General features: G+C 38.8%; 1 protein-coding gene across 1 annotated transcript; it reads right to left on the reverse strand.

Annotated features, from left to right (window-relative positions):
* Nucleotides 1-132: 132 nt before the first annotated feature.
* LOC143217545 (uncharacterized) lies at nt 133-27,882 on the reverse strand. The gene is made up of 11 exons (XM_076441932.1): nt 27,862-27,882; nt 27,611-27,814; nt 27,406-27,547; nt 26,245-26,468; nt 24,651-24,782; nt 19,808-19,890; nt 12,378-12,582; nt 11,478-11,619; nt 10,957-11,150; nt 8,221-8,363; nt 133-6,470 (listed from the first exon to the last, which is right to left on the reverse strand). The coding sequence occupies exons 1-11, from the start codon at nt 27,880-27,882 to the stop codon at nt 6,332-6,334; spliced, it is 1,629 nt and encodes a 542-aa protein (XP_076298047.1). The 3' UTR covers nt 133-6,331.

A 27,882-nucleotide genomic window follows, 5' to 3' on the forward strand; every position in this document is an offset into this window, starting at 1 on the left:
CGGTGTCGCATTTTTTACTTTATAATCATTGAAGTTGCAAGGATAATACCATTAAAAATTATTAACACTAAACCACCACCGGTCAAAATGACCGGTTCCAGATTTTTTAATTAATTATTATAAAAATAAATAATTAATAAAAATGATTTTATAAGAGATGATTGTATACAGATATCTTTGGTAGAGCACGCATTACAATAGGAACCGCAAAAAGTCTAAATAAAATCAATCTTGTCATTTTTATAAGAGAACTGTTCCAGTTACTTTTAAAGCTTGGTAGGTTTAATTGTTATAAAGATCGCAAGAAATTTATATAAATCCAGTGTTGTCATTTTTATAAAACAATGTATACCAGTCGCATTTTGTGCTCGGTACGGTTAGGCGTTAAACACATTGCAATTGAATTACGTAATTCAGTTACACTGTATTTCATATACACAGGATTCGAATTATATAAATATCTCCTTCAGCTGAGACACCCTGTATAATTCGAAACTTTTCCTTAATGCAATTGCTAATTACGCGAATCACGAGTGTAATCGAAATACAATGTAATTGAAATGAAATGTAATTCAAATACAATATCCCAGTCAACCAGGCCTGCTTAATGTGTACATTACTCGCTTAATGTGAAAAATATCTTTCATTTTCATCCGTGTTTCTTCCGTTTCGCATTCACAGCAATTCAATTCATGTTTCAGTTCATGTTTACGAGGATGGTTTCTTATGCAACGATTACCAACCTTGGAAAATGCAGCAATCTTATAGTGACAAGATGTTTAAGCGCGGAGCGTTCATTAAAATTCATTTAAAACTTGATGGCAATTCATCAGTGAACATGACCGCATAATTAAATCAGACTGTTATTTTTTGGGGGTTTTCCTATTACATAGTGTTATTTTCTTTCTGTTGTAATTATGTATTCTATGTCTTCCTCCAATTTATATTTCTTTTCGGAAACGAACGTCATAAACAAGATCATTTTTGATCACGCAATATGGATTTATGAATAATTCCACGTTCATTACTGATACTAATCCTTTTCTTTTTCCACTTCTTATTCTTTTCATACATATATGTATGTATAAATATAATACATGTCTTTGAAAATGTATATGTACAATTCGTAATTACACTGTACATACAATGTAATCGTCTAGTCAGGCAAGCCTGCCTCAAGCAGATATCGAGCACAGCCTGCAATCCCAGTCAGTCGGGCTGCCTCACATTATGCTGTCAGAACGACGCACAGTGGGCAAGAAACCGATCTTTTTGGACAAAAATCTGCCGACAACTCAGTTACTCATCGATTCAATTGGAATTTTTTTAAAAATGTTCGTGAAGGTCTATACTTTGATGACGTGCTGAGCGAAAATCGTGAACTGTCACAAGAAATCAAGAATCCTTATCTACAAAACCCAATAACTCCGATACTTCATTCGCCCATACCATAAATTTGCATGTCCCAGCTGAGTTGCCGACACTTTTTAATCCTAAACCCTAAACCGCACAATTTTAAACCGTAAATCTGGCCCTGAGAATTATCAATTGAATAGAATTGCATTCGGCACTTATGAGACTCACCATTAATTTATTGATCCAACAGCAGCGTTTTCGCTTCTTGAGAAAGAACTTCCTTGCGCTTGCCATCCTTTATTCTTAGAGAGCTTATAAGTGGATCGGATGTTAATAACATATGCCGTATAATATCTATATTTGTCTTTTTGCGGCAACACATTCGCGAGTTTTCAGCTCGTGATTTCCTGAAGACTTTATTATTTGTCTCTTGTGGCTCTTCTGAATACAAAACAATTGGCAGTTCAAATGTAGCAAGTACTTCACTTCCATGTTGCAGTACCTTATGAACTGATGGAGGTAGTTTATACCATGGATAAATTTTAATGTACAATTTAGCCGTCTCCGAACAATATTCTTTGAATTTCACAGAATCAGCTTTTTCGTCACATGTAATTATCTCAAGAATGTTATGCAATCTTGTGATAATAACCGTGTTTAATCCAGTCACTGCAGCAACTGATTCGGCTTTTCTAAAGAAAGTTCGGGCCACGTTCCCAGTATTGAATGAACCAACTCCCTGTTTGACAACATCAACTGTAATTGATAGCTCTTTCAAAGAATTTTGCACTTTTTTCTTCCTTAGAAAAAATTTTCGATTTTCGCGCAGCACGTCATCAAAGTATAGTCCTTCACGAACATTTTTAAAAAAATTCCAATTGAATCGATGAAAAATTGAGTTGTCGGCAGATTTTTGTCCAAAAAGATCGGTTTCTCGCCCACTGTGCGACGACCCACAAATTCCATGATGCAGTCCCAGTGATTGCAGGCCAAAGACTCGAATCAAATTCTCAATGAAGAAAAAGTTGAATTTCTCTCTGATTCCTTTCTTCGTGAACTAGTTTGTAAAAACTAGTTTGTGTTGCACACAAATATCCGAAATCTAATTATTATTGTTCTATCTACAGCTTTGAATCTATTCCATTAGCAAATGCCACAGTAATGCTAACACACATTTGGCATATTTAGTCGTTATTCTGTCATGGTACAGGTAACACAATGACGCGTTCGACGGCTACTAATCGTTACGCCGTTGCAAGGTTGAGAATTTCGTAACAAGGAAGCGCTCAAAATTGTACCAGGTGTCATTCATTCGAGTGAAAAAGGACCGGTACAGGTTTAGATGTTAAATCAATTCGACAGTAATTACAACCTACGCGCAGCAAGCTTAACCAGATAAACGCTGTAAGTAAAACAATTCTTTCCACATGCTCGCAACATAATCATAAGCATCTAATTTAGATAGACAGTGCTAAACGTTTATTTCGGGCAGGGAGTTTCGACTCGTTCCAACTACAGTAATGTCTCAATACAGTCAACCCAAAATTATTTAAACATTACCAACACCCGAAAAATTGTCGATTCTTAAATTGTGACAATTTCGTAAAAGCAAATAGTAGAACCATAAGTCTGGACTCATTTTGAGACTGTGACAGTTGACAGAATACGACAGATCCTCCCAAGGCGTTGAATCGAGAACACGCGTCCATTGCTACACTGTCCATTTGAGATTGTCTGTTGCTTGAATATGTATAAACAGTTGTGTTATTATTTCCGCGTTCAGTACTGACAAGATGTATTCAAGATGCATATGTAGTATACATATTTAAATCTCTGATAAATTTTCCAAAAGCAATAAAAAGTATAAGGATTAATAGATATAGATATATATTCACTCACATGACGATGTTGATTCGTATTTGTTGAAGCCGTACATCATCTGTTTACGTTAGAGATAAAGATATTCACAATCTCGAAGAAATGAAGAAATTTACTCTCGGCATACGCATAAACTGTACATATAACTTTACGTTGAGCTCTGAATAGATTTTATAATCTCCCGATAGTATTGTAGGTTGCTCTTATTTGTAGAGACTGTTACTATCAGAAAGAAAATTTTATCGTCACTGTCTCATAACGTGGTATGTACTCGTAAGGAATGCAAAATGAATTCGCAAAGAAACCGTCTGATTGGTCACCACTATTATTTCAGGTATATCGCATCGCTTTTTAAATTGCATTTTAAAAAAATAGAGTTTTGTTAGATAGAAGTTCGACAAACAAACATAGCCATACATCTGCAATTAGTTTCTATGAATACTATATTTAAAATAATAAAAAGTTTGATGAACAACTACCGTAAATGTTTAATAGTAAAAGAAAGAAATATATACATATACACGGTGAGTCCGAAGAAACAGAACACCTAAATATCTCCGTTACTTTTTGTTGTACAAAAAAACTTCTTAGGACAAAGTTACACTGTTTGAAGGGCCACATGTAACGGAGTACGGGAAAAATTTTCAAGGTCATTTTTTACAAGATTTCAAGGTCATCTATATTTTTTTTAATGGAATGAGGTATTTTTTAATACATTAATCGATGCTCATTTATGTCGAAAAGTTAGTAGTTCACGAGATATTTCAATTTAAATAACTCTAAAACACCATTACTGTCGTACTAAGACGTTAGTGTTTACTTGCTAGTGTAAATTGAAAAGTTGAAATTGAAATCGAAAAATTGAAGTTGAAAACGAAATTGAAGATTTGAAATTAACGAATTGAAATTGAAAAATTGAAGTTGAAATTGAAAAATTGACGTTGAAATTGAAGAGTTGAAGTTGAAGTTGAAGGGTTGATATTGAAACTGACGTTGACATTGAAAAATTGAAGTTGAAATGGAAGAGTAGAAATTGAAGTTGAAATGGAAGAGTAAAAATGGAAGTTGAAATGGAAGAGTAGAAATTGAAGTTGAAATGGAAGAGTTGAAATTGTTGAAATGGGAGAGTTAAAATTGAAGTTAAAATGGAAAAATTGAAGTTGAAAATGAAGTTGAAGGGTTGATATTGAAATTGAAGTTGAAATGGAAAATTTGATGTTGAAATTGAAATTGAAGAGTTGAAATTAACGAATTAAAATTGGAAAATTGAAGTTGAAATGAAAGAGTTGAAATTGAAGTTGAAATTGAAATTGAAGTTGATATTAACAAAATTAAATTGAAAAATTGAAGTTGAAATTGAAAAATTGACGTTGAAATTGAAGAGTTGAAGTTGAAGTTGAAGGGTTGAAGTTGAAGTTGAAGGGTTGATATTGAAACTGACGTTGACATTGAAAAATTGAAGTTGAAATGGAAGAGTAGAAATTGAAGTTGAAATGGAAGAGTTGAAATTGGAGTTGAAATGGGAGAGTTAAAATTGAAGTTGAAATGGAAAAATTGAAGTTGAAAATGAAGTTGAAGAGTTGATATTGAAATTGAAGTTGAAATGGAAAATTTGATGTTGAAACTGAAATTGAAGAGTTGAAATTAACGAATTGAAATTGAAAATGAAGTTGAAGGGTTGATATAGAAATTGTAGTTGAAATTGAAGTTGAAGGATTGATATTGAAATTGAAGTTGATATTAACGAAATGAAATTCAAAAGTTGAGGTTGAAATGGAAAATTTGATGTTGAAATTGAAATTGAAGAGTTGAAATTAACGAGCCAACAACCGTAGTCCCGTTGAAAGCACCGGTTCTCGTTAGATCACCGAAGTTAAACAGCGTGGAACGTGAACGGCACTGGGATGGGTGACCGTCTGATAAAAAACCGGAAAGTGACCCACCCGGGGTGTTTTTCACGTGTTGTTGGCAAAAGGTGGTTCGGAACCCACCATAAACAGTAGGTCCCGCTGAAAAGGCGATGGTGAGAGTGGAAAGAGAAAGAGGATTGGGTAAATGAATTTGAAACCCTGAGGGGACCAAATATCATAAGCCACATGAGTTGAAATTAACGAATTGGAATTGAAAAATTGAAGTTGAAAATGAAGTTGAACAGTTGATATTGAAATTGAAGTTGAAATTGGAATTGATGTTAGCGTTTACTTACTTGTGTAACGTCTTAGTACGACAGTAATGGTGTTTTAGAGTTATTTAAATTGAAATGTCTACTGAACTACTAACTTTTCGACATACATAAGTTAGTACTTTTTTTTTAACGAATGTCCAGTTGCATCGATTGATGTATTAAAAAACACCTCATTCCATTTAAAAAAAATCAATGACCTTGAAATCCTGTAAAAAAATTACCTTGGAAATTTTTTCTCTTACACCGTTACATGTGGCCCTTCAAGCAGTGTAACTTTGCCCTAGAAGTTTTTTTGTACAACGGAAAGTAACGGAGATATTTAGGTGTTCTGTTTCTTCGGACTCAACCTGTATGTATATGTATGTATTGTATGTATATTTCGTTCCAATATCGACAAGAAGGACCATTGATAATTTGGTTCATGTAACAATCGTTTTGTGCAAAATACATATTTTATCACGTTTATTGAATTTTTTGGTTATATACGTATTAAAGTAACATGCATTTTCTGTCGATAAAAAACGGGTTAGAACAAATTATTTTTCATTACGCATGTGACACATGTGTACTGTTATTTATTATTAGTCAATCTCCAAATCGATAAAGCGATAAGATTACGCCATTATACAATTGAGTTCAGTGGAAAGTTCGTACCGTTTCTTGCGAACTGTTTGACCGAAGAAACGGCACGAACTTTCCACTCAAATCGATACATACAATGATGCATTGGATATGACGCTTATAATGATTCTCATACGTAATAATTACGATCACCGAAATATTAGAGAAACATCACAGGTAATATCAGTTGAAAGCAAAGCATGATAACAATACAATAGCATACAACTTATTTGAACCGAAGTACTTTAACTCTGACAACCACTCGACGACAGAATCTGTTACGCTATTTGTTTACTTTGAACGAAGAGCAGTTTCTTTTTGCAGTCTAATAGCTTTACGTTCTTCCAATTGTCTTCGTAGAGCATCCACTTCCGGCGACATGGTTGCACAAGCCGATTGTTGCAGATCCTTGGACGATGAGACAGTTCGTCTGAAATGTAAATAAATATGTTTCGAAACGGAAAACTGAATTCCTAATAAAAACTGTTTAATTTTCTCGCCAGCAATTTATGTTTTCTACAATAGATCTTCTAACGGGAATAAGTAAATTCACAAATCTCTAAAACTTGAAATTTGATAAATAAATTCACCCAGCTGATTACTTGAAATTTAATTAATAAACTCTGTTACGAGCCAGGGCCGCGAGCAGCACGAGTGGCCGGCGAAGGGTTGTTACCCTAGGACAGGCATGCACAGCTCTTTGCTCTCAGAGCAGCTCCCGTGCTCCCAAGTTGCTCCCCGTATGCTCTCAGAGCAGATCGGACGTATGGAAGGGGAACCCGGATGGAAGGGGAAGCGTGACTTGTAAACAGAGCACGAGAGAAGACGAGTGGGAGGGGCGTGGGGAAGTGGAGAGCGCGCCGGAGTGGTCAGACTACAACAACGTAGACGCCGCCCCCACTCTCATACGCTCTTCTTCTCGTCTTCTCTCGTGCTCCGTTTACAATTGGTGGGTCCCCCTTCCATACGTACCTCAGGAGCAGGGTCGATTGCTCCTGCTCCCAAATCGTCCACTTGTGCATGCCTGCCCTAGGAATATGATATAAATTTGTTAGTTAAGGGGGGGGAACGCGGACGAACCCAATGCGAAACTGGGGAGCCGCTAGGTTGGATAAATCTCTGTTTGGACAATTGGAATGTCGCGAAAGAACCTGATGCTTAATCAGGGAATCGCTAGGATAATTAGTAAACCTCGTAACTAGTATAATTTAATTGATACAATTCGAGCGGTAAGATTGTATCGTGTGGGGACGTTCAATTACTTGGATAGGATATTGGACGATAATTATTGGTTTAATGAATTTGAGTTAATTATCGAAGAGGACAAATATATTCTTACTATAGAATTTTGTGTTAAAAGTATGTTTGTGTCGCGAATGGACTGAATTTAGAATATAATGAAATTGAAAGGTGATATTACCTAAGCTAAGATGCACGGTGTTGACGCACTGGCAATGCGGGGGACTCGGAGCAACCTTGTCACTGCCTAACAGATTTTACACCAAACTCGCGGAATCTGTACGGTTAAACTTTGATTCAAAAGGAACGAACGTCCGATCTCACTGGTAGTTGACTTCCGAGATGCAGCACGACGCGACACTGTTCGTGATTACGACAGTACTAGCCCCAGAGAGTACAAATGCAAGGCCTTATACATATAGCCCTGCAATGACGGGTGGTACTTGTCAGTACCCTTCAAGTGAACATTCGTATTTTGTCAACGACCAGTTGGTCGTGCGTTCGTTTTGGCCCTAAACTAACCTAAACAGTTATGTATGTTTATCTGGGGAAACTCTGTTCGTTTATCTAGGACGGTTCCTGCCAGAGATGATATTGAACACCTGTTCGTCATCCGTAACAACTCACATAGCTAATTAAGTACCTCAAAATAAATAAATCCAGACTGATATAAATCGACGCAAAATATCTATCAAACATAAATAACGTTATAAATATGTGAAAATTCCCTTCATTCACATATTAGGGGTGCTCGGAAAAATTTTTACTATTCTCTATATTAAAACAGTATAAAATTATTTAACTTGTATACTTTCTCATTCATATCTTTCATCCTTTTCAAAATCATGTAAATCATTGTAAATCATTGTAAATCATGTAAATCATTGTGTTTTCCTTCGTTGATAAATGTAAACAATGGGGTAAATCCACCGATAACTAACTTGTTAACTTTGTAGTCGTCAAGCGCTTTTTGGGTATCTTTAATCATATTTTTCTGCCTCTCACGTTCTCGATGTACGACGACTTTTCGATTTTCAATCTCCTCGTTCAGTTTCATTTTCATCCAGAACAATCTCTCTTTCAACTAAAACGAAAGCCCATTCTGTATTACTACTAGACACTTAGTCAATTATTGCTTCATTATTTCAACAGTATTTCATCTACTATGCTAAAACATCATTTTTTTTATTAATGCAATTTCAACCTCACGGAAGAGATTATTTTGCTTGTCTGAATGTTCGTGTCACCAATCATTCTGCTACTTTAACGTACTATCTGCTAGGGATCGAAAAAATTAGAAAACTTTCTCATGTTTTTATCTAAAACGTAGACCGTGGAATTTTTTCGAAAAATGTTCGGACATTTCAGTTTTCGTTTAATTTCATCGTATCAACTAATTTTTAGTTTATTAATTATTGTGCCGCGGGTTTCGTGGTCAATGTTGAGCACCAGTATGGCCAATCTATTCATTAGGTACACTCCGGGACAAAAAGATAGCACATCGTCTATTTTTCCTCATTTAGTACATTAAACTGATGAAAATGAATATTTTAATATGTCAACATATTTTGACATGGCTGTACATACAATGTACTGAATATCATCCACAATATTTACTTGAATAGAATTTTCGAAATGAAAACGTAAATATTGGGGCCCACAAGCGGGACAAAATAATAGCAGAAATAGCAGTTTTACATTTGTCAGTTGTGCAGAAGTTACTGAAGAGCAAACATTCATTGCAAAACGTAATTGACAAAGTGGGTACTAGCTTCTTTCGTACTTATTTAATAAAACAACATACTAAGTCGTTAAGATTGGGTCGTGGAAAAGAACTAACTTAAGGAAAGGAAAAAAATTAAAAGGAGAACAAGATTGAATTACACAAATATCAAAAACTGTAAATAGATGCCGAAAAGATATTATTATGAGCTTGTTATATAATCCTGAAAATTACGGGAAAATGAAGAGTTCTGGGTGCCCACAAAGTTTAACTGCCCGTGAAAAACGTGCAACATTGAGAACAGCATCAAATTCGAGGATGACTGCGAGTCAAATCGCCGAAAGTGTTAGCGTAAACACTAACGGAAAGAAGAAGAAGCGCGAAGAGAATTGCAAAAGAAACCTTGGTTAAGGGTGGAGCATAAAGCGTTCCGGTTACAATTTGCCGAGAAGCATATAAATATGAGGACAAAGTGGCAAAGAGTCATATTTACTGACGAAAAGAGATTTAATTTGGATGGTCCAGGCGGCGTAGGCTATTACTATCATGATTTGAATGAAGAACAGCAATTTTTAAGCCGTCGCCAAATGGGAGGCGACTGTGTGATAATTGAGGCCGATATTGGATATTGGGGTAAAACAGAAACCAAATTTATATAAGGACGAATGAATAGTGAACGGTATATTGAAATGATAAATGAACAATTAACCACTTATGCTGTAAGAATTGCTGCAAATAAACACATTTTACAACAAGGTAATGACGCAGTCCACGCGGCAAAAACGGTCAGGAAATACTTTTCTTCAAAAATTATTCGTGTTTTGGTGTGGTCAGCAAGATCTTTAATCTCAATATTATTGAAAATTGTTGGGGACATCTTGCCAGAGCTGTGTACGAAAATAGCAGACAATTCCAAAATACTAACGATGTAAAATAGTGCATTTTGGACGAATGGGAGGATATTAGCCGAAACAGTATTAAAAATTTGTATAAATATTTACCAAACCGAATGATTAAAGTCGTTAGCTGTAAAGGAGGTTCTACAAAAAATATTGAGCATTGATTTTTATCGATAATTCTGTTATATTTCAAGTTTTTCGTTAAGTGTGCTATCATTTTGTACCTCTATATATTTCGTTAATAATTCTACTTTATTCAATAAAAATAGACACACTAAAAATATGTGTATAAAGAAAATTGAATTTCTAATGCTTAATAAACAGAAATTACATTAATTTCAAAGTGTGCTATCTTTTCGTCCCGGAGTGTATTTACAAGGATTTATCGAACTATGATTTTTCGATCTTTTTGATTGGTGGTGCTACTTTGAAACAAGAATCTCGTGATACGATGAAGAAACCTTTACCAAATACAGCAGTGTTACAACTAGAGACCACGGTTTTGGACGTGTATTGAGGATACACGTATTCACGTGGTCACGTGTACTAATATATATCCGTATTTTAATCCGTGTACTTCTTTATACACGGATACACGGGTACTGAAGTAAACGTGTACACGTGTATCCGTGTATTAAATAGTATCCGAACTTCTGCACGGATATATTTATTACACGTGTATACGTGTGTTTTCAATACACCTGAAATGGGTATCTCTGGTTACAACTATATGGTGAGTATTGCATACAATAATACTCATGTACAGGGTGATTCAGCTAAGTATTAAATAGTAGTCTATTTGGTATGTATATGAAAAGATGGTTGAAACGAAAGTTTTATGGTTTCAAGAGTAGCATACAATGTAATACTTAGTTTTCTTCTATTTCGCTTTTGTATCGAGATACAAAGGTTACCTGGAGTTTCTTTATCGTAGGGTATAAATTTTAAACTTATAGTTGAATTTTAATCTTGTAGTTGATGAAAAGATCAACGTGTATGATTTACTCTAATGACTATGAGTTTCTTAATCACTGCTTAATCAAACTTCACGGTACCTCCGCCAATGACATTTCACAAAGCAGACCCAAACCACTGGACTCCGTCGGATCAAAGTCTTTGTGCGATAACGTTCGCAATGACTGGATGGTCTTGATCTCTTGAATCAATTTGATTTTTCTCTGCATTTCCTCTTCTCTCTGTTTCGTCATCTGAACTTTCAATTGGCGCGATTCTTGAGAAACTTCAGCAGCTATGGAAGATAATCCGCTCGCATTAATAATAAGTAGACTGCGAATTTTGCAAAAACAAATCGGTAAAATCCAAAATTGTACAAATAATACAAAACTAGATAGTACATATTTATAAGTAATGCAAAAAGTAAAAACATTTAAAGAATATATGTCTGTTATTTCCAACTTATTAAAGTTATAAGGAAAAGAAATAAATGTCTACGTGGCTCTTATGGTGCTTCAATGCAGACAATTTTAATTTTGTATAAAAAAAAAGTCTAATAACAAGTTGTAATAACTAGTAATTTTTATTTCGCAAATAATTTATCCGTAACAGAGTGTTACACCTTTCTGTCGTTTTTCGTCAACCATGGCATTGAAGGCATCGCGGGAAGCTTGTTCAATTATCCGACACCGCTCATAAATTTCAGCCATTTCTTTGACGTGTTTCTCTTTTGCATTTTCCAACTTCTCGTAAAGCTCTTGTTTCTATAAAAATTCTTGACGTGAGTATTCCACGTTAAGCGTATCTGTGTATCTTAGAGATTTTTTTTATATCAGAGCGAGAGGTACGACCCATTTTTGATTATTTACATTTCTGATAATTATGTGTTTGATTAATCTAATTAAACACGGTGTACTTTGTGGTCTTTTCTTCGGATAACGGGAAAACGTGCCCCCAGGCTCATAAACATTGAAACAATTAATTAAATGCTCATAAAACCGTTTATCTCGAACATCTTCTAAATTATTGACTGTATCGAAAAATATATTTGACAAAACTGATAGGTCTGGGCAGGCTGCGTCTTTTATGTCGTATGACTTTTTGCGTAAAACAAACGGTTTCCAAAAGAAATTGAGAAAAATGTCTGAAGATCAGAAAATTTTTATGAAATTTGAAAACTGAAGTGTGTTTTCACTATCTCTTATCAATAAACAGTAACGACGAAATGTGTATTTTTGTTACTTGCATATTATTTTATATAGTTTCTTATATTATACCATTTCTTCTTTGAACTATTGCTCTTATAAGAAATATTAAATAAGTAATGCGATTTCTCTACGCAAAAAGTAAAATATTTTATTTCGTGTTTCAGATTGTTCAAATAAAAATATTTCGTTTTCGAATTTGTATATCTCATTTAAAATACTATTTTAATCTAGATCTAAAATATTAAACAGTATTTCAAATATTTATTTCGTCAAGTAATGCCCACCTCTGCACACAAGTCACCAAAATTACATACCTCTTTCCGCACGCATTCCGCATGCTGCTTAACGTCGTCCAGCAATGATTGTTTCGCAATGGCTGCGCCTTCGCGGCTTATTAGCGCTAATAAATGTTTCTCTTGTATCTTCGACAATTCTTTCACTCTCATCTGTTGACGTTCTTCCTCTTTGAGTCGTGCGATAGAGGCTGGATCGAATCCACCTTCGGCTAACATTTTCAATCTGCAAGGGTGATTACGGGGTAATTACACGGTGATCATTAAACTCCGGATTTTATGGATTTTTTTCTAACAAAAATGAGCAAGTGTAATTTAAAACAGTGAAAATATTAAAAGATTTTGAGATTATTAATATATCATTCTCATCATATTAAAATGATTAATTAAGAATATTTTATATTTAGTACCTGCATCTTGCAATTGATGCACCAACTTTTCATTTTGCATAAACATCCGCAGTCTAGTGATTAGTAACTGGTTTTCTATGACACTTTATTTTCGAGAAAATTGATTTTAAAAATCCGACGAGTTCACGCGCTTAGCATTTGTAAGAAGTAGAACCGGTAGGGCAAAATTATTTCGGGAGTCAATGACCTCTCGCAAAATTTTGACGTTCAAAGTATGTATAAAGAGGAAATATTAATAATATCCAGTTGTTATAATTATAATATCTAATGATATCTCCATAAAGTCTGATTTTGAATCGTATGATTTGCGTGTCACTAGACTGCCAAAAAGCATGCCCACTAGAAAAATAAGTAGGTCAAATAAGACAAAGTAGAAATACCAGAAGAATATAATCATGTTGTAATGATTGTATAAGACACGAGACATCTCCCTCATACACTATACGCGAGCGCGTCACGCGAAACCGCGAAGCGCTACCTCCCGCGGCGGCCGCGAGGTGGCTACCGCGACGCCGCGGATTCTCGCGAGTGAATAGATCGCGACAGGCGTATAAGTAGGACGGCGGAGGCCGTATCAAATCAGTTCGAGCTACGATCTAGCTACTAGAGAGAATTCTCGAATGCTACGACTGTACCACGAGCTGTCCCAACCTTTTCCTGCACACCACGCCAAGGCCCCAAGTGTCATACGGCACGGGGAGACCCTTCCTGCGAGAGACATAAATCTCCGCCGTCCGAAGTGGCACGCACCACCGGGCATCCTCGACCCAAGTGTCACACGGCACGGGACTCTTTGCCTCAAGTGTCACGCGGCACGAGGAATCCCTAACGCTCAGGCGGCATACACTGCGAGCATCTCGTTCCCGACTACCTGCACCATGCGAAGCATTGTAAGGCCATAAAATGGTAATTGCGGTAGCCGCTCTACGTTGAGATCGGCTTCGAATCGTTAGGGAGTCGAGTCCTAGTTAGTCCGCGAGTTCGCCGATGCGTCTTCGCATCCGCCGTCACATGTATTGAGCACACAGTTCGTCACTGTTATACAATTCTCGCCGATAGCTTTAAGTTGCGATTCTTTTCTGCGTCCCGATTCTCCTGCGCCGCGCTCACCTTGCGTTCCGATCATTTCGCGTCACGTTCATCTTGCACTCCGATCATTTCTTATGTCAGCAGCTACGCGTTTCACTGTCTTCGCGTTCATCCTGCGTTTCGATTCTCTTGCGCCACGTTCACTTTGCGTTCCGATCATTTCGCGTCACGTTCATCTTGCGCTCCGATCATTTCATGTTTTACCCGCTCCGCGTTACATTAACATCGCGTCCCGATCATCTCGCGTTCCGTGCACTTCGCGGTCAGTTCATGTCACGCTCCGCTTACTTCACTTACCAACTCCGCGTTCGCGACATTAGGTATCACTTGCGTTAACCCTGCGTTTCTCATATTGTAATCAATCTGCGTCACCGTTCGACGTACATGCTGTGATAGCGGGCCTCGGCCCATAATAAAGAGATCTGTTTAACCCGTATCTGCATTGTTCATTCGTGGCTCAGAAAAACCCTGGACAGCCGAGTGAGCTGGCACATTCTCCCTACGTTCGAATGTTACAAAATGGCGCCCGAACAGGTTCTATAACAGGGAGAACCACGAATGAGCACCAGCTGGATATACCACCTACGTAAAAACGAATTGATAGAGGAAGCCCACCGACGGGGCTTAGAACAGGACGGTACTGTAGACGAATTGCGAGCAAGGATCTCCACCCACGTCCGTACAGAGATGGACAAGGCCAAGAAGGATGACCCAACCCCACCAAAGCCCCCCCTTGCCAAGTGCAGCCGATCATGAAGAGGGTCCGCCGTTGGGGAACGCATTACGATGGTGGGAAAGGTGCAGAGGATTTCCTGGACCGCCTGAAAGACCTCCACAGGAGATTCAAAGTCGAAGCAGAAGACATCTTGCCATGTCTGGCAGAAGTCTTCCGTGGCGAGGCGTTACAATGGTTCTGGAATAGATCTCTAGAGTGGGAGACCTGGGACGATTTTCTCAGGGCCTTTCACAAGAACTTCCTGCCACGTAACCGACTCATCGACCTGGGGGACAATATCCGAGACAGGATACAAAAGCCAGGAGAAAAAACCCGGGCATATGTCAGAGACCTGGAAACGATGATGCGTCGCCACGGTGGTTTCAACGAAGATCAGAAACTAGAGAGGGCATTCCGAAATCTCCGAGCGGAGCTGAAAAAGTTCATCCCGAGAACGGAGGTCCAAACACTAGACGACCTCTTAGAACGAGCGGAAGAACTAGAGGAAACTATCGCTGAGGAGCGGAAACAGCAGCAAGCTACGATCACGAGAGGGGCACCACAGAATACATACAGTGCGACCGAAATTTCCAGCTCGTACAATCGAGCGACATGTTGCTGGAGATGTGGACAAAGAGGCCACCAGCGAACGGAGTGCCGCAGGGCGCCGAGAACATTCTGCTCGTACTGCGGCACCGGTGGCATAACTACGTTCCGATGCACTTGCAACCCGGTGCAACCCGGTCCGACCAAACAACACGACGCCGCCGCAGAACTAGAGCAGGACACGCGAATATTTATTCCCGTGACGATGTATGGCCAGCAGTTCCGGGCCCTACTAGACACAGGAGCAACACGCTCATACCTCCGCCAGGACATTGCCGAGTGGTGCCAGCAGCAGGGAGCTAAAACGATCCCGAAGGAAACAACAGTCCGCGTGGCGAATGGCTCCGTCGTCGAAATCCACAATGAGGTAGAAATCATGATCGACCTCTGTGGAGACACACTGGTACTCGCTTGCCCAGTACTGTCGACACTATCTCAGGGCATGCTGATAGGAGTAGACGCATTAACCGTTCTAGGTACCTCCATAGCCGTCGGAGAGAATACATGGAAACTCCAGGAGGAAATCAACACCATCGAAAAAACGGAGGGGCTCGCAGAGTATACACCGGAGCAAAAGCAACAGTTACGAGAGCTGCTGGACACCGAGATACCGAAATTCCAAAGGCTACAGGGAACAACGCATTTGGCCACGCACCAGATTCGGCTAAAAACCAATGAGCCGATTAAGCAGCGATACACACCGCGCAACCAAGCGACGACGAGCAAAAGGCGAGCGACAGTTGTGCGAACGATGCGGAAACGACAACACCACTCAAACGCAAGGAGGGAAGCGGTTCCACTAAGAGCCGAAAACGCAAACCGACCGATGGAGGCCAGGACGAAGACCAGTCCAACAGGCAGCCAAGCAGGAGGGCCAACACCGGTACGCGGTCCACCAGCCAAGGTACGACCCCCGCCACCGAGATCACTGGACGAAGTGGCACCAGCAGGCCCATCCGTCGCCGTGGAAGGCCACGTCGCGCGGAAAGCGACAACGCTGGAGAAGATGGCGGAGGCTGTTCGGAGGAGGCACGAGACCAGCAGCTCCCAGACCCCGGCACAAACACCGGCACCACCAAACCCGACGCCCGTACCACACTTCAGTGTGGAAGACGAAATGCGGGCCCTGGACGAACTGCTGGCCAACCTCGACCAGTCGAGGGCATTACAACAGCCACTACCGCCATCACCACCGACCCACATGGAGGTCGAAACGAGCGGCGCACCGCCGGAGAAGGGACCGCAGCCCATGGCGAGCAGCCCGGAGCCGCCAAAACCTCTACCGGGGACATCCGCAGCCGGACCTACGCAGAGTCCCTCAAAGGCGAGGGAAACGGCCGCGACGGTAAAACGGCCATACAAACGGCCACCCGCCAAACAACGACCGGCAGCTCCAACAGCGGAACGACTGACACCCGGACCGGCACCACCGAGGCCATCAGAGGCCCAACATACAGCGAGACCCTCGCTGCCAGGAGCGTCTCGGCCCCCAACGGCGACCTGGCCCGGACCACCTCGACCGGACCACCAGCGCATTCATGGCACCGCCCCACCCTCCCACCCCAACCTCGCCAACCCGGTAATGCGGGAGAGGCATCTCTACAGCCTTCCAGTCACCGGAGGATACGTGACCGTGCGGAGGAACAAGGGCGGTACGATCCACGTCCGATTCCGGCCACAGCCGCGCGAGTAATTATAAGGTAACGTTAAGGTTAGGTATAAGTTGTACAGTAGCGTTAAGGAACAATACATTGGAAGCGGTAGGGTTAAGTTAGGTACAAATTAGGTTAAGTCGATAGACCGTCAATACAGCAGGTAGAAGTCTCGCGCCTCGAAGTAGGAGGGGGATGTAATGATTGTATAAGACACGAGACATCTCCCTCATACACTATACGCGAGCGCGCCACGCGAAACCGCGAAGCGCTACCTCCCGCGGCGGCCGCGAGGTGGCTACCGCGACGCCGCGGATTCTCGCGAGTGAATAGATCGCGACAGGCGTATAAGTAGGACGGCGGAGGCCGTATCAAATCAGTTCGAGCTACGATCTAGCTACTAGAGAGAATTCTCGAATGCTACGACTGTACCACGAGCTGTCCCAACCTTTTCCTGCACACCACGCCAAGGCCCCAAGTGTCATACGGCACGGGGAGACCCTTCCTGCGAGCGACATAAATCTCCGCCGTCCGAAGTGGCACGCACCACCGGGCATCCTCGACCAAGTGTCACACGGCACGGGACTCTTTGCCTCAAGTGTCACGCGGCACGAGGAATCCCTAACGCTCAGGTGGCATACACTGCGAGCATCTCGTCCCCGACTACCTGCACCATGCGAAGCATTGTAAGGCCATAAAATGGTAATTGCGGTAGCCGCTCTACGTTGAGATCGGCTTCGAATCGTTAGGGAGTCGAGTCCTAGTTAGTCCGCGAGTTCGCTGATGCGTCTTCGCATCCGTCGTCACATGTATTGAGCACACAGTTCGTCACTGTTATACAATTCTCGCCGATAGCTTTAAGTTGCGATTCTTTTCTGCGTCCCGATTCTCCTGCGCCGCGCTCACCTTGCGTTCCGATCATTTCGCGTCACGTTCATCTTGCACTCCGATCATTTCTTATGTCAGCAGCTACGCGTTTCACTGTCTTCGCGTTCATCCTGCGTTTCGATTCTCTTGCGCCACGTTCACTTTGCGTTCCGATCATTTCGCGTCACGTTCATCTTGCGCTCCGATCATTTCATGTTTTACCCGCTCCGCGTTACATTAACATCGCGTCCCGATCATCTCGCGTTCCGTGCACTTCGCGGTCAGTTCATGTCACGCTCCGTTTACTTCACTTACCGATGTACATGCTGTGATAGCGAGCCTCGGCCCATAATAAAGAGATCTGTGTTACCTATACCTGCGTTGTTCATTCGTGGCGCTGAAAAACCCTGGACAGCCGATTGAGCCGGCACATTCTCCCTACGTTCGAATGTTACAATGTTATTTTGAAATAATTAAAATTATCAGAAGAAATTCCGTTTTCTGCATTCGATGAAGAAAACCTATATTTTTCATGAAGATGTGTAATTTATAGCGTCTACCATTTTCTGCAAAAAGACTATAGTCCAGTCAATGAATGCTCGTAAGGGGGTGTAGAGGGAAATGGAAGGCACACAATTTTTAACTTTGAGACTTTGTTTGGACTAGTTAGGAAGTAAACATACTAAAAGTCCCTACTCCTAGGAGGTGAGCGGTGTACAGGGGGGCACGTAGAAGGTCTCCTTTTTCGGTTTTCCGCTTATATATCCCTGAAACTATGTGTCCTAGCGATAAAACCATTCTATACAAAATTAAAGCTGACAAAATGTGCCACAAGATTGATTCGATTCAGTTTTTCGCTATCTCGCATAGTTTCCGAGATATCCGCGCTCAAAATTCACTAATTGTGAAAAAGAAATTTTTGCCTCACGTTTTGTGCCTTATTTGACTAGCTAACTCTTCAGCACAATTAGTGAACTTTGAGCGCGGATACCTCGGAAACTATGCGAGATAGCGAAAAACTGAATGCAATCAATCTTATGGCAAATTTTGTCACCTTTAATTTTGTATAGAATGGTCTTATCGCTAGGACGCATAGTTTCCGAGATATAAGGGCAAAACCGAAAAGGGGGACCTTCTACATGCATTTGAAGTTGAAATTGAAAAATTGAAGTTGAATTTGAGAAATTGATGTTAAAACTGAAAAATTGAAGTTGGAATTGAAAAATTGATGTTGAAATTGAGAAATTGATGTTGAAACTCAAAAATTGAAGTGGAAATTGAAAAGTTGATGTCGAAACTGAAAAATGTCTCTTAGAATGGTCTCAGGAACCTCCCATTTCAAGGAACGACACTTGTTGTGGGACACCCTGTATACAGTATACAGTCCTCAACCGCCTAAGGCAGGGCCCGCTAGATAGCCTTACTGATGAGTCCTCTAGCGGGCCTAGGACGAAACGCTCCTTCCTTTTTCCTCCTCTCTTCCATATTTCGACCCCCCACAACAATGAAAAATTAAAGTTGAAATTAAAGTTGAAATTGAAATTGAAATTGAAGTTGAAATTGAGAAATTGATGTTGAAACTGAAAAAGTGAAGTTGAAATTGAAGTGTTGAAATTGAAATTGAAGCAAAAACACTAACTCGAACAAATAATACCAAAGTGAACTTTGAGCGCGGATATCTCGGAAACTATGCGAGTTAGCGAAAACCTGAATCGAATCAACCTTGTGGCACATTTTGTCAGCTTTAATTTTGTATAGAATGGTCTTATCGCTAGGACACATAGTTTCCGAGATATAAGCGGAAAACCGAAAAAGGGGACCTTCTACGTGTCCCCCTGCACCTCGCTCACCTCCTAGGAGTGGAGACTTTTAATATGTTTACCTCCTAACTAGTCCAAACAAAGACCCAAAGTTAAAAATTGTGTTCCTTCCATTTCCCTCTTCAACTTTTCGTTGACTGGACTACTAGTACATATGTACTACTATTTAAAAGTTTATCTTTATTCTTCTAGTAATAAGGAAATATAATAAAAGTTGTGCACAATTTTGTTAGCAAAAAATAATAAGATGGAAGAAGTGTTGTTTCGTACGATAAATGGTTAGTTGAATTACTTTTTTATTTCTTTTTCCTCGTCAGTGATCACGCGAGCACACTCCCGCAATATGGACGCTGTTGTTTGCTTAATCTCGACGGGCTAACACAAACAAATATACGCAACGGAATTAATATTATGATCATATCAAATGTATTGAGACTGCTATGATAAATAAGAATTAATGTGACGTTATCATTAAAATGAAACATATTGTTAGTGTTGCATTAATGTTGTTGCTTTTGCGTTTGTAGAGGATTTACTGTATAGTGAAAGCCGATCCCGTGCCTTTGCCGTACATCAGGCGTGGGCACGGGTGGAGCCGGTGGAGCCCCTCAAACGCCTGCTTCCCCCACCAAGCTTCCTTTCGGTGGCGCTCCTCGTGGCTCCGATGCACGATGCCTGCGCACTGCTTGCGACAAGCGAAACGCGTCCTTCCTACATAGTAACGACGGATGCTGGTGGGGGACAGTGGGCGCTACGGTGGGGACAGTTTTGCCTCAGTTGAGGCAAAATTGCCTACGCCTGCCGTACATCGAAACAAAACTGTATAGTACTGTATACATATGGGTAAACCTTACGTTTAGGGGAGGCAACTCCGATGACCTTGATCTTGACATATGTTATCGAGGACAACATTCTGAACAACTTTTGTCATTACAACTACCCGGTGCTCGCTCTTAGTTTTCGAGATATTTGCGAAAATCTATTGCAAATACTGTATTGAATTTTACGTATTCTTGCATGCTCCGTGGCAACGTAAGCCTGTTCCGGAGTGGCATCTGTTTATTTTCTGTTTGTAAACACGTTGTGGGGATTAGAACAGAGTGTCACTCTATATAGGGTGAGCTTTCAATTTTGAAAGACTACTTCTGGATTTTTGCATGCGTAGTCGGGCCGGCCTTACGGCCGACCCTCTTCGCCCCCACCACCTAACCCTAACTAATTCTGATCGCATAATTTTTGCATTCTACAAGGTGTCCCAAAATTCCTTCAATAGCCGGAAATGGGAGGTTCCTGAGATCAGTTGAAGCGACATTTTCCTTTGCAAAAACGTTATCCGCGGCTTTGTTCGGGAGTTATTAACGAAAAACACGAACCAATTAGAGCGCGACTTAGACGCGAGTTGGCACAGTCGGCCAATAGACAGTTGGCGCGCCGGGCCGACTGTGCCAACTCGCGTCTAAGTCGCGCTCTAATTGGTTCGTGTTTTTCGTTAATAACTCCTGAACAAAGCCGCGGATAACGTTTTTGCAAAGGAAAATGTCGCTTCAAATGCTCTCAGGAACCTCCCATTTCCGACTGTTGAAGGAATTTTGGGACACCCTGTATATAGCCTCCATACAGAATTTGAACTAGTAATGGAAAAATCATGCAATCAGAATTAGTTAGGGTTAGGTGGCGGGGGGGAGGGGAGAGACCACGCTGACGAAATTGTGAATATTTCGAAAACTATCCATCTCAATACGAGAATTTTATTCAGCATTTAAATGGTCTAATAGTCTATGGCAGCCTTACGTTGCCACGGAGCGTGGAAGAATACGTAAAATTCAATACAGTATTAGCAATAGTTTTTCGCAAATATCTCGAAAACTAAGACCAAGCACCGGGTAGTTGTAATGACAAAAGTTGTTCAGAATGTTGTCCTTGACAACATATGTCAAGGTCAAGGTCATCGGAGCTGCCTCCCGTAAACGTAAGTTTTTGTATATGTAGTTTTATGTAAACCTCAACTTTGAGGACTGCATTTACTTCTTTGATACAAGAGTTTGCCGACAAATAAAGCGTGTCTTATTAACAAAATATTATGTTCTGACAAAAACACATATGTTTCATATAAAATTAATTAAAATTACATATAATGCCATTTACAGGATGGGGCATTTAAATGGGAACACCTAAATATCTCGGTTATTATTAGTCGTACAAAAAATCTCCACAGAATAAAGCTGTACTGTTTCAAGGGGCGAATTTGATGATGGTAAAAATTTTTCCTCAAGATTTTCAGGTCATCGATATTTTTTTAAATGGAATGAGGTATTTTTTAATACATCAATCGATGCAGCTGGACATTCGTTATAAAAAAGTACTAACCTATGTATGTCGAAAAGTTAGTAGTTCACGAGATATTTCGATTTAAATAACTCTAAAACACCATTGCTGTCATTCTAAAACGGTACACAAGTAAGTAAACTGGTTTTGTTGACTTTTTAAACGTGATCACCGCTGTCTCACAGCGCCATTCTTCACCTTTCATTCAAGCCCTCAAACATTGCAAAACTCCCACTGGAACACGTTCTAATATCGTCTCGAAGACGTCGTGTCTGATCTGATTCGGATAGTCGAGGCTTCACTATATTGCGAATTAGGCAAACAATTATAGTTCGAACTGCATCGTGTGGGACATCATTTTAACCGGAAAAGAGCCGCCCGTGTGCCAGTGGAGATTTCATAAATAAATAATAAAAAATAAGAAAGATACGAAGAGAATTCTGCGTTGAAAAATACGGTTTGAGACACAAACTGATCCGAATTGATTCTAATCGAATTCGTTGGCTTGTGTACAGAGTCGCAATTTAGGGGCTGATATTCCTCGACAGCGTAATGTAGCAAACTTTATCGAATTCACAAGTTAGTAAACGCTAACGCCTTAGTACGACAGTAATGGTGTTTTAGAGTTATTTAAATCGAAATATCTCCTGAACTACTAACTTTTCGATATACATAGGTTAGTACTTTTTTATAACCAATGCCCAGCTGCATCAAATGATGTATTAAAAACTACCTCATTCCATTTAAAAAAATATCGATGACCTTGAAATCTTGTAAAACAATGACCTTGAGAAAAAATTTTTTACCGTCACCTAATTCGCCCTTTGAAACAGTACAACTTTGTTCTGTGGAGATTTTTTGTACGACTAATAACACTGTCCAACAAATTTCAACTTTTTAAAAGTATTTCGATTCCCACTATGCGATTCTTATAGAGTTTTCCGCGCTGATTCCGAATCTGGTTTTAATTTTTTTCCTATACGTCCAGTTTTTGAGAAAATGGAGTTTAAAAAACAGACATATTTTTCAACTTTAAACAAATATTGCGATGTTATTATAAAAGATATTGAATTGTTTTTTACAGCAAAAGATTCTGTAGACTTTCCCGAATACATTGATATCCAATATTAATACATTATGATTGTTTAAACATGTTTAAACAATGATTAAAGACGGAGATGCACCACTTTTGCACCAATTTTTGCGGATATTTTCGAATTTATCTCAAAAAATAAAGGTCCAGCGAAAAATTGAACTACACCACGCGAAAGAGCAGACTTTTATCTTGAGAAACCCCCCTGTGAAGTTTGCATGGTCGACGTTTTCTTCGAACCAGAAAGCAAAATATCTTCGCCCGACATGAGTTGTCACCAGTGGCGCTCACCACCAGAACGGTCGTTCGCCGCTCCGTATCCCGTCGCTGCGCCATATCCCGTCCCGAGCGCCACTGGCGGAAACTCATGTCGCGCGAAGATATTTTGCTTTCTGGTTCGAAAAAAACGTCGACCATGCAAACTTCACATGGGGGTTTCTCAAGATAAAAGTCTGCTCTTTCGCGTGGTATAGTTCAATTTTTCGCTGGACCCTTATTTTTTGAGATAAATACGAAAATATCCGCAAAAATTGGTGCAAAAGTGGTGCATCTCCGTCTTTAATAATTGTTTAAACATGTTTAAACAATCATAATGTATTAATATTGGATATCACTGTATTCGGGATGGTCTACAGAATCTTTTACTGTAAAGAACAATTCAATATCTTTTATAATAACATCGCAATATTTGTTTAAAGTTGAAAAATATGTCTTTTTTTTAAACTCCATTTTCTCAAAAACTGGACGTATAGGAAAAAATTAAAACCAGATTCGCAATCAGCGCGGAAAACTCTACAAGAATCGCATAGTGGGAATCGAAATACTTTTTGGCTGTTGGACAGTGTAATTTATAATAACCGAGATATATATTTAGGTGCTCTCATTTGAATGCCCCACTCTATATTGTGAAATGTTTAAAATAGTTAATAAACAATACTTCGGGATTACCTTAAACGTCGGAACTGGTTTTCTCATGAACGTAGGTTTCGGTTTTTCTTGCTTCTTTGTGTCCTTTGAACGTTTCTCACGCCGTAATAGTTTCGGAGCATTCTCGTTCGCTTCATTAAGCAGTTGAATAGCATGCGATTTGTTCACAGCTCGCAATGTTTCCAATTTCTTTTGCGTCAATGGCGTCACGTAATTCGTTATAGGAACTTTGCGCGCAAATCTCTCCACCACCAACTCCTATCCAGTATACGAGGAATCTTCAAACAAAGAAACCTTAAATTTTCGTTAATTTAAGAAGTTCAAATTGTTACGCTCGCGTTGTCTTCACTTAACACGGAATGAAAATGCAGATTAAACGAATTTCTTATATTCTCGACGAAACTGATATTATCAAATAGTATCATATGTTCTTTTATTTTACTAATTTTCAGTAGAGAATTATGATCACTGACAACTGACGCTATGAATTTAGATATATTTTCAATTTTCATACATTTGTAAGCATTATACTTTCTCGTTAAACTAATTTTGTTTTGTTCACGAGGCGAGCAGTATTTTATCATAACGATTTTTCAAATGACTATGACTGTTACGGAACTCTTCGGCTAGTAGCGTTTATCCTTTGCCAGATACTCGAATTATACTAAAAAAATTGTGGTTTTTTAAAGTGAAGTTTAACCAAAGTAACATTTAAAGTAAAAATAGAGTATTACTAAGTTAAACTGTAAACATCCGACTTCTTGAATCACAAGAACGAAAAATTGCTTACTTCCGGTGTAGCGGGAGGCCCACCGGTTCGTAGTTTCGGATGATTTAAAACATTCATGAACACGGGAATAGTAATTTTCTTCTTCTGCTGTTTAGCGTTTTCAATCATCTCTTTCAGATTCTTCTGAAGTTTCTAAAAACAATTGATAAGTTCTAACCTTAATTTAAATCTATGATAGACTCAGTCATGAAAAAAATTATTCTATGTTTGTAGGGTTCAGTGTATAACATTTTTGAGGAAATGCCTCCAGTCTCACCCACTGTAGCAGCAAAAACATCTTAAGAGAAAATGAACGATGAATCACGAAAATAGAGACTTTGCTTACAACGTTCTTACGGAATTATAACGGTTTAAGTATGTACCAACAATTTCCTAAAAATCAGAAATATAGTGTTCGAATATTTTTGAGAGTCACTGTAATACAAAAATCGAGGAAAATATGTTTTAAATGACAATTATTAAGCATTCAAAACAACTTTTTTTACTGTGTTTAGACTACTTCGAGGAATTATACAGGGTGAATCCGAAGAAACAGAACACCTAAATATCTCCGTTACTTTTCGTTGTATAAAAAAACTTCTTAGGACAAAGTTACACTGTTTGAAGGGCTACATGTAACGGTGTAAGGGAAAAAATTTTCGATGTCATTTTTTTATGAGATTTCAAGGTCAGCTATATTTTTTCAAATGGAATGAGGTATTATTTAATACATCAATCGATGCAACTGGACATTCGTTATAAAAAAGTACTAAACTATGTATGTCGAAAAGTTAGTAGTTCACGAGATATATCAATTTAAATAACTCTAAAACACCATTACTGTCGTACTAAGACGTTAGCGTTTACTTGCTTGTGTAAATTGAAATTGAAAAATTGACGTTGAAAATGAAAAATTGACGTTGAAATAGAAGAGTTGAAATTAACGAAATGAAATTGAAAAATTGAAGTTGAAATAGATGAGTAGAAATTGAAGTTGAAATGGAAGAGTTGATATTGAAATTGAAATGGAAGAGTAGAAATTGAAGTTGAAATGGAAGACTTGAAATTGAAGTTGAAATGGCAGAGTTAAAATTGAAGTTGAAATTAAAATTAAAGTTGAATGTGAAGTTGAAGAGTTGATATTGAAATTGAAGTTGAAATTGAAATTGATGTTAGCGTTTACTTACTTGTGTAACGTCTTAGTACACGACAGTAATGGTGTTTTAGAGTTATTTAAATTGAAATATCTCCTGAACTACTAACTTTTCGACATACATAGGTTAGTACTTTTTTATAACGAATGTCCAGTTGCATAGATTGATGTATTAAAAAATACCTCATTCTATTTGAAAAAATATCGATGACCTTGAAATCTCATAAAAAATTACCTTGGAAAAATTGTTTCCCTTATACCGTTACATGTGGCCCTTCAAACAGTGTAACTTTGTCCTAAAAAGGTTTTTTTGTACAACGAAAAGTAACGGAGATATTTAAGTGTTCTGTTTCTTCGGACTCACCCTGTATAAATTTTTCCTTATCGGTGATCGCCTACGATTTAGTTACGGATATCTTTAGTTTTTGTAAAGTTCTGTTGGAAAAATTGAAGGAGTGAAACCTCTAAGCAGGGTGTCGCTTCTAAAAAAGGGAAGATCAGCTTCTGCTCCACGAAATCTTCATCGAAGTCCAAACAACCTATTCCGTGGAAGAAATTCGGTGTTTCCGAGCGAAGAAGATACGAAACCATGGAGAGCATTTTCGTCAGTTTAAAGTGATTGAAACACTCAATGGAGTCTTCGAAGAATAAATTGGATATCCGGTACGCTAGGATGTACACGAGCACTGGTAAAGAAATATCGAAAATTATATTGAGCATGACATTTTTTGCACATTCTATATACCGAAATTGTAATATAGTATTCTAAGTCCGGCAGTAATCCGATACTGGGTCGAGTACATCTTCTTTATTTTTCATAATTTTTTTATGCGACTTCCACCAACTTGTTTGTGGCATTTTTCCGATTAACATGACACTAAATACGATATAATTTCAACTGTATTTAGTGGTTTAATCGACGGTATGGTACTCCATAGTTAAAGTTACTACTTTAGGACATAGAAGAGGATAGCAAGTGAGAAAGAAAGAGAATCAGTGACCGCGAAGGTCGACAAAAATTCAAAACTTATTGTATTGTTTAAAATACCATTGCAGTGCTAACTTTTTCAGTTTAAACTTTCTTCTTATGCAACTTTTCTCAAGATATTTGTCACATTTTTCTGATTAAAATGAGTCGTTTAAAAACCTACAACGGGCTGTAGCTCCGTCAATTTGAAAAATTCTAGTCTAATTCTCTGAGAACACATAATTTTCGAGATATTAAGATAAATTGTAAGTTATGCTTTACATGTACAGTAAATATGAGCCGAATTGTATCTTGTTCGGTAAAATATTGGTAAAATTTCATTAAAAATAAGTAATAAATAAAGGAGAATCATCATTGCACTAGTATTGTCTCGCCAATCCTTTTCTACGTGCGCCGACGAAGCCACAATAAAAATAGTGTCCTGTTCCGATTTATGTCACAACACAGAACCGACAGTTGACTCAGAACGAGACATTACTGTAATTGTCAATTAAGATGTAAAGTAAATTTTTTCTCGTCTTCTAATTCCCTTATGATTATTAAACATTTATTTGTAGAATCAAAAACTTTACTTTATCAAAATTGAGTTGAATAAATTTTTTTATAATACACCATCATAACGTCAAATCACATACCCATGGTTTCATTAATTTTATCGCCTTGATTTTTATAACGTTTCTTCAAAAAATGACTGCTTATTCCTTCGAAGAAATTTTCATAACGGACGATATTCATAAATAAATCGATGATAATGTTCTGAATCGAAACCGGTAAACTCTGCTGAAACGAGTATGAAATTATACATTCTTATCAATAATGTTTCGTAACAGCGTTTTTAACCTTAAACTCTTCCGGATGGCTCAGACAATTTTGAACCGAATTATAGTTGATCTGACACTTTTCAGTTGGCTCTTCTCCAGCGAACAGAGCAATGCAAAATTCATCAGGACCAAATTCGTGCTTGGTGACTTTATATATGTCCAACATTTTTATTAATGGAATTATAATCTTCAGTTGGAAGACATTTGTTTTAGCGAACTGAAAACGATAATGATTAGGAAGAACATTGTAATTTTAAATTAGAGATATACCTTTTCCATCATGCAATCCAT

This window comes from Lasioglossum baleicum, chromosome 17 (assembly GCF_051020765.1).
Source record: "Lasioglossum baleicum chromosome 17, iyLasBale1, whole genome shotgun sequence".
NCBI classification, from domain to species: Eukaryota; Metazoa; Arthropoda; class Insecta; order Hymenoptera; family Halictidae; genus Lasioglossum; species Lasioglossum baleicum.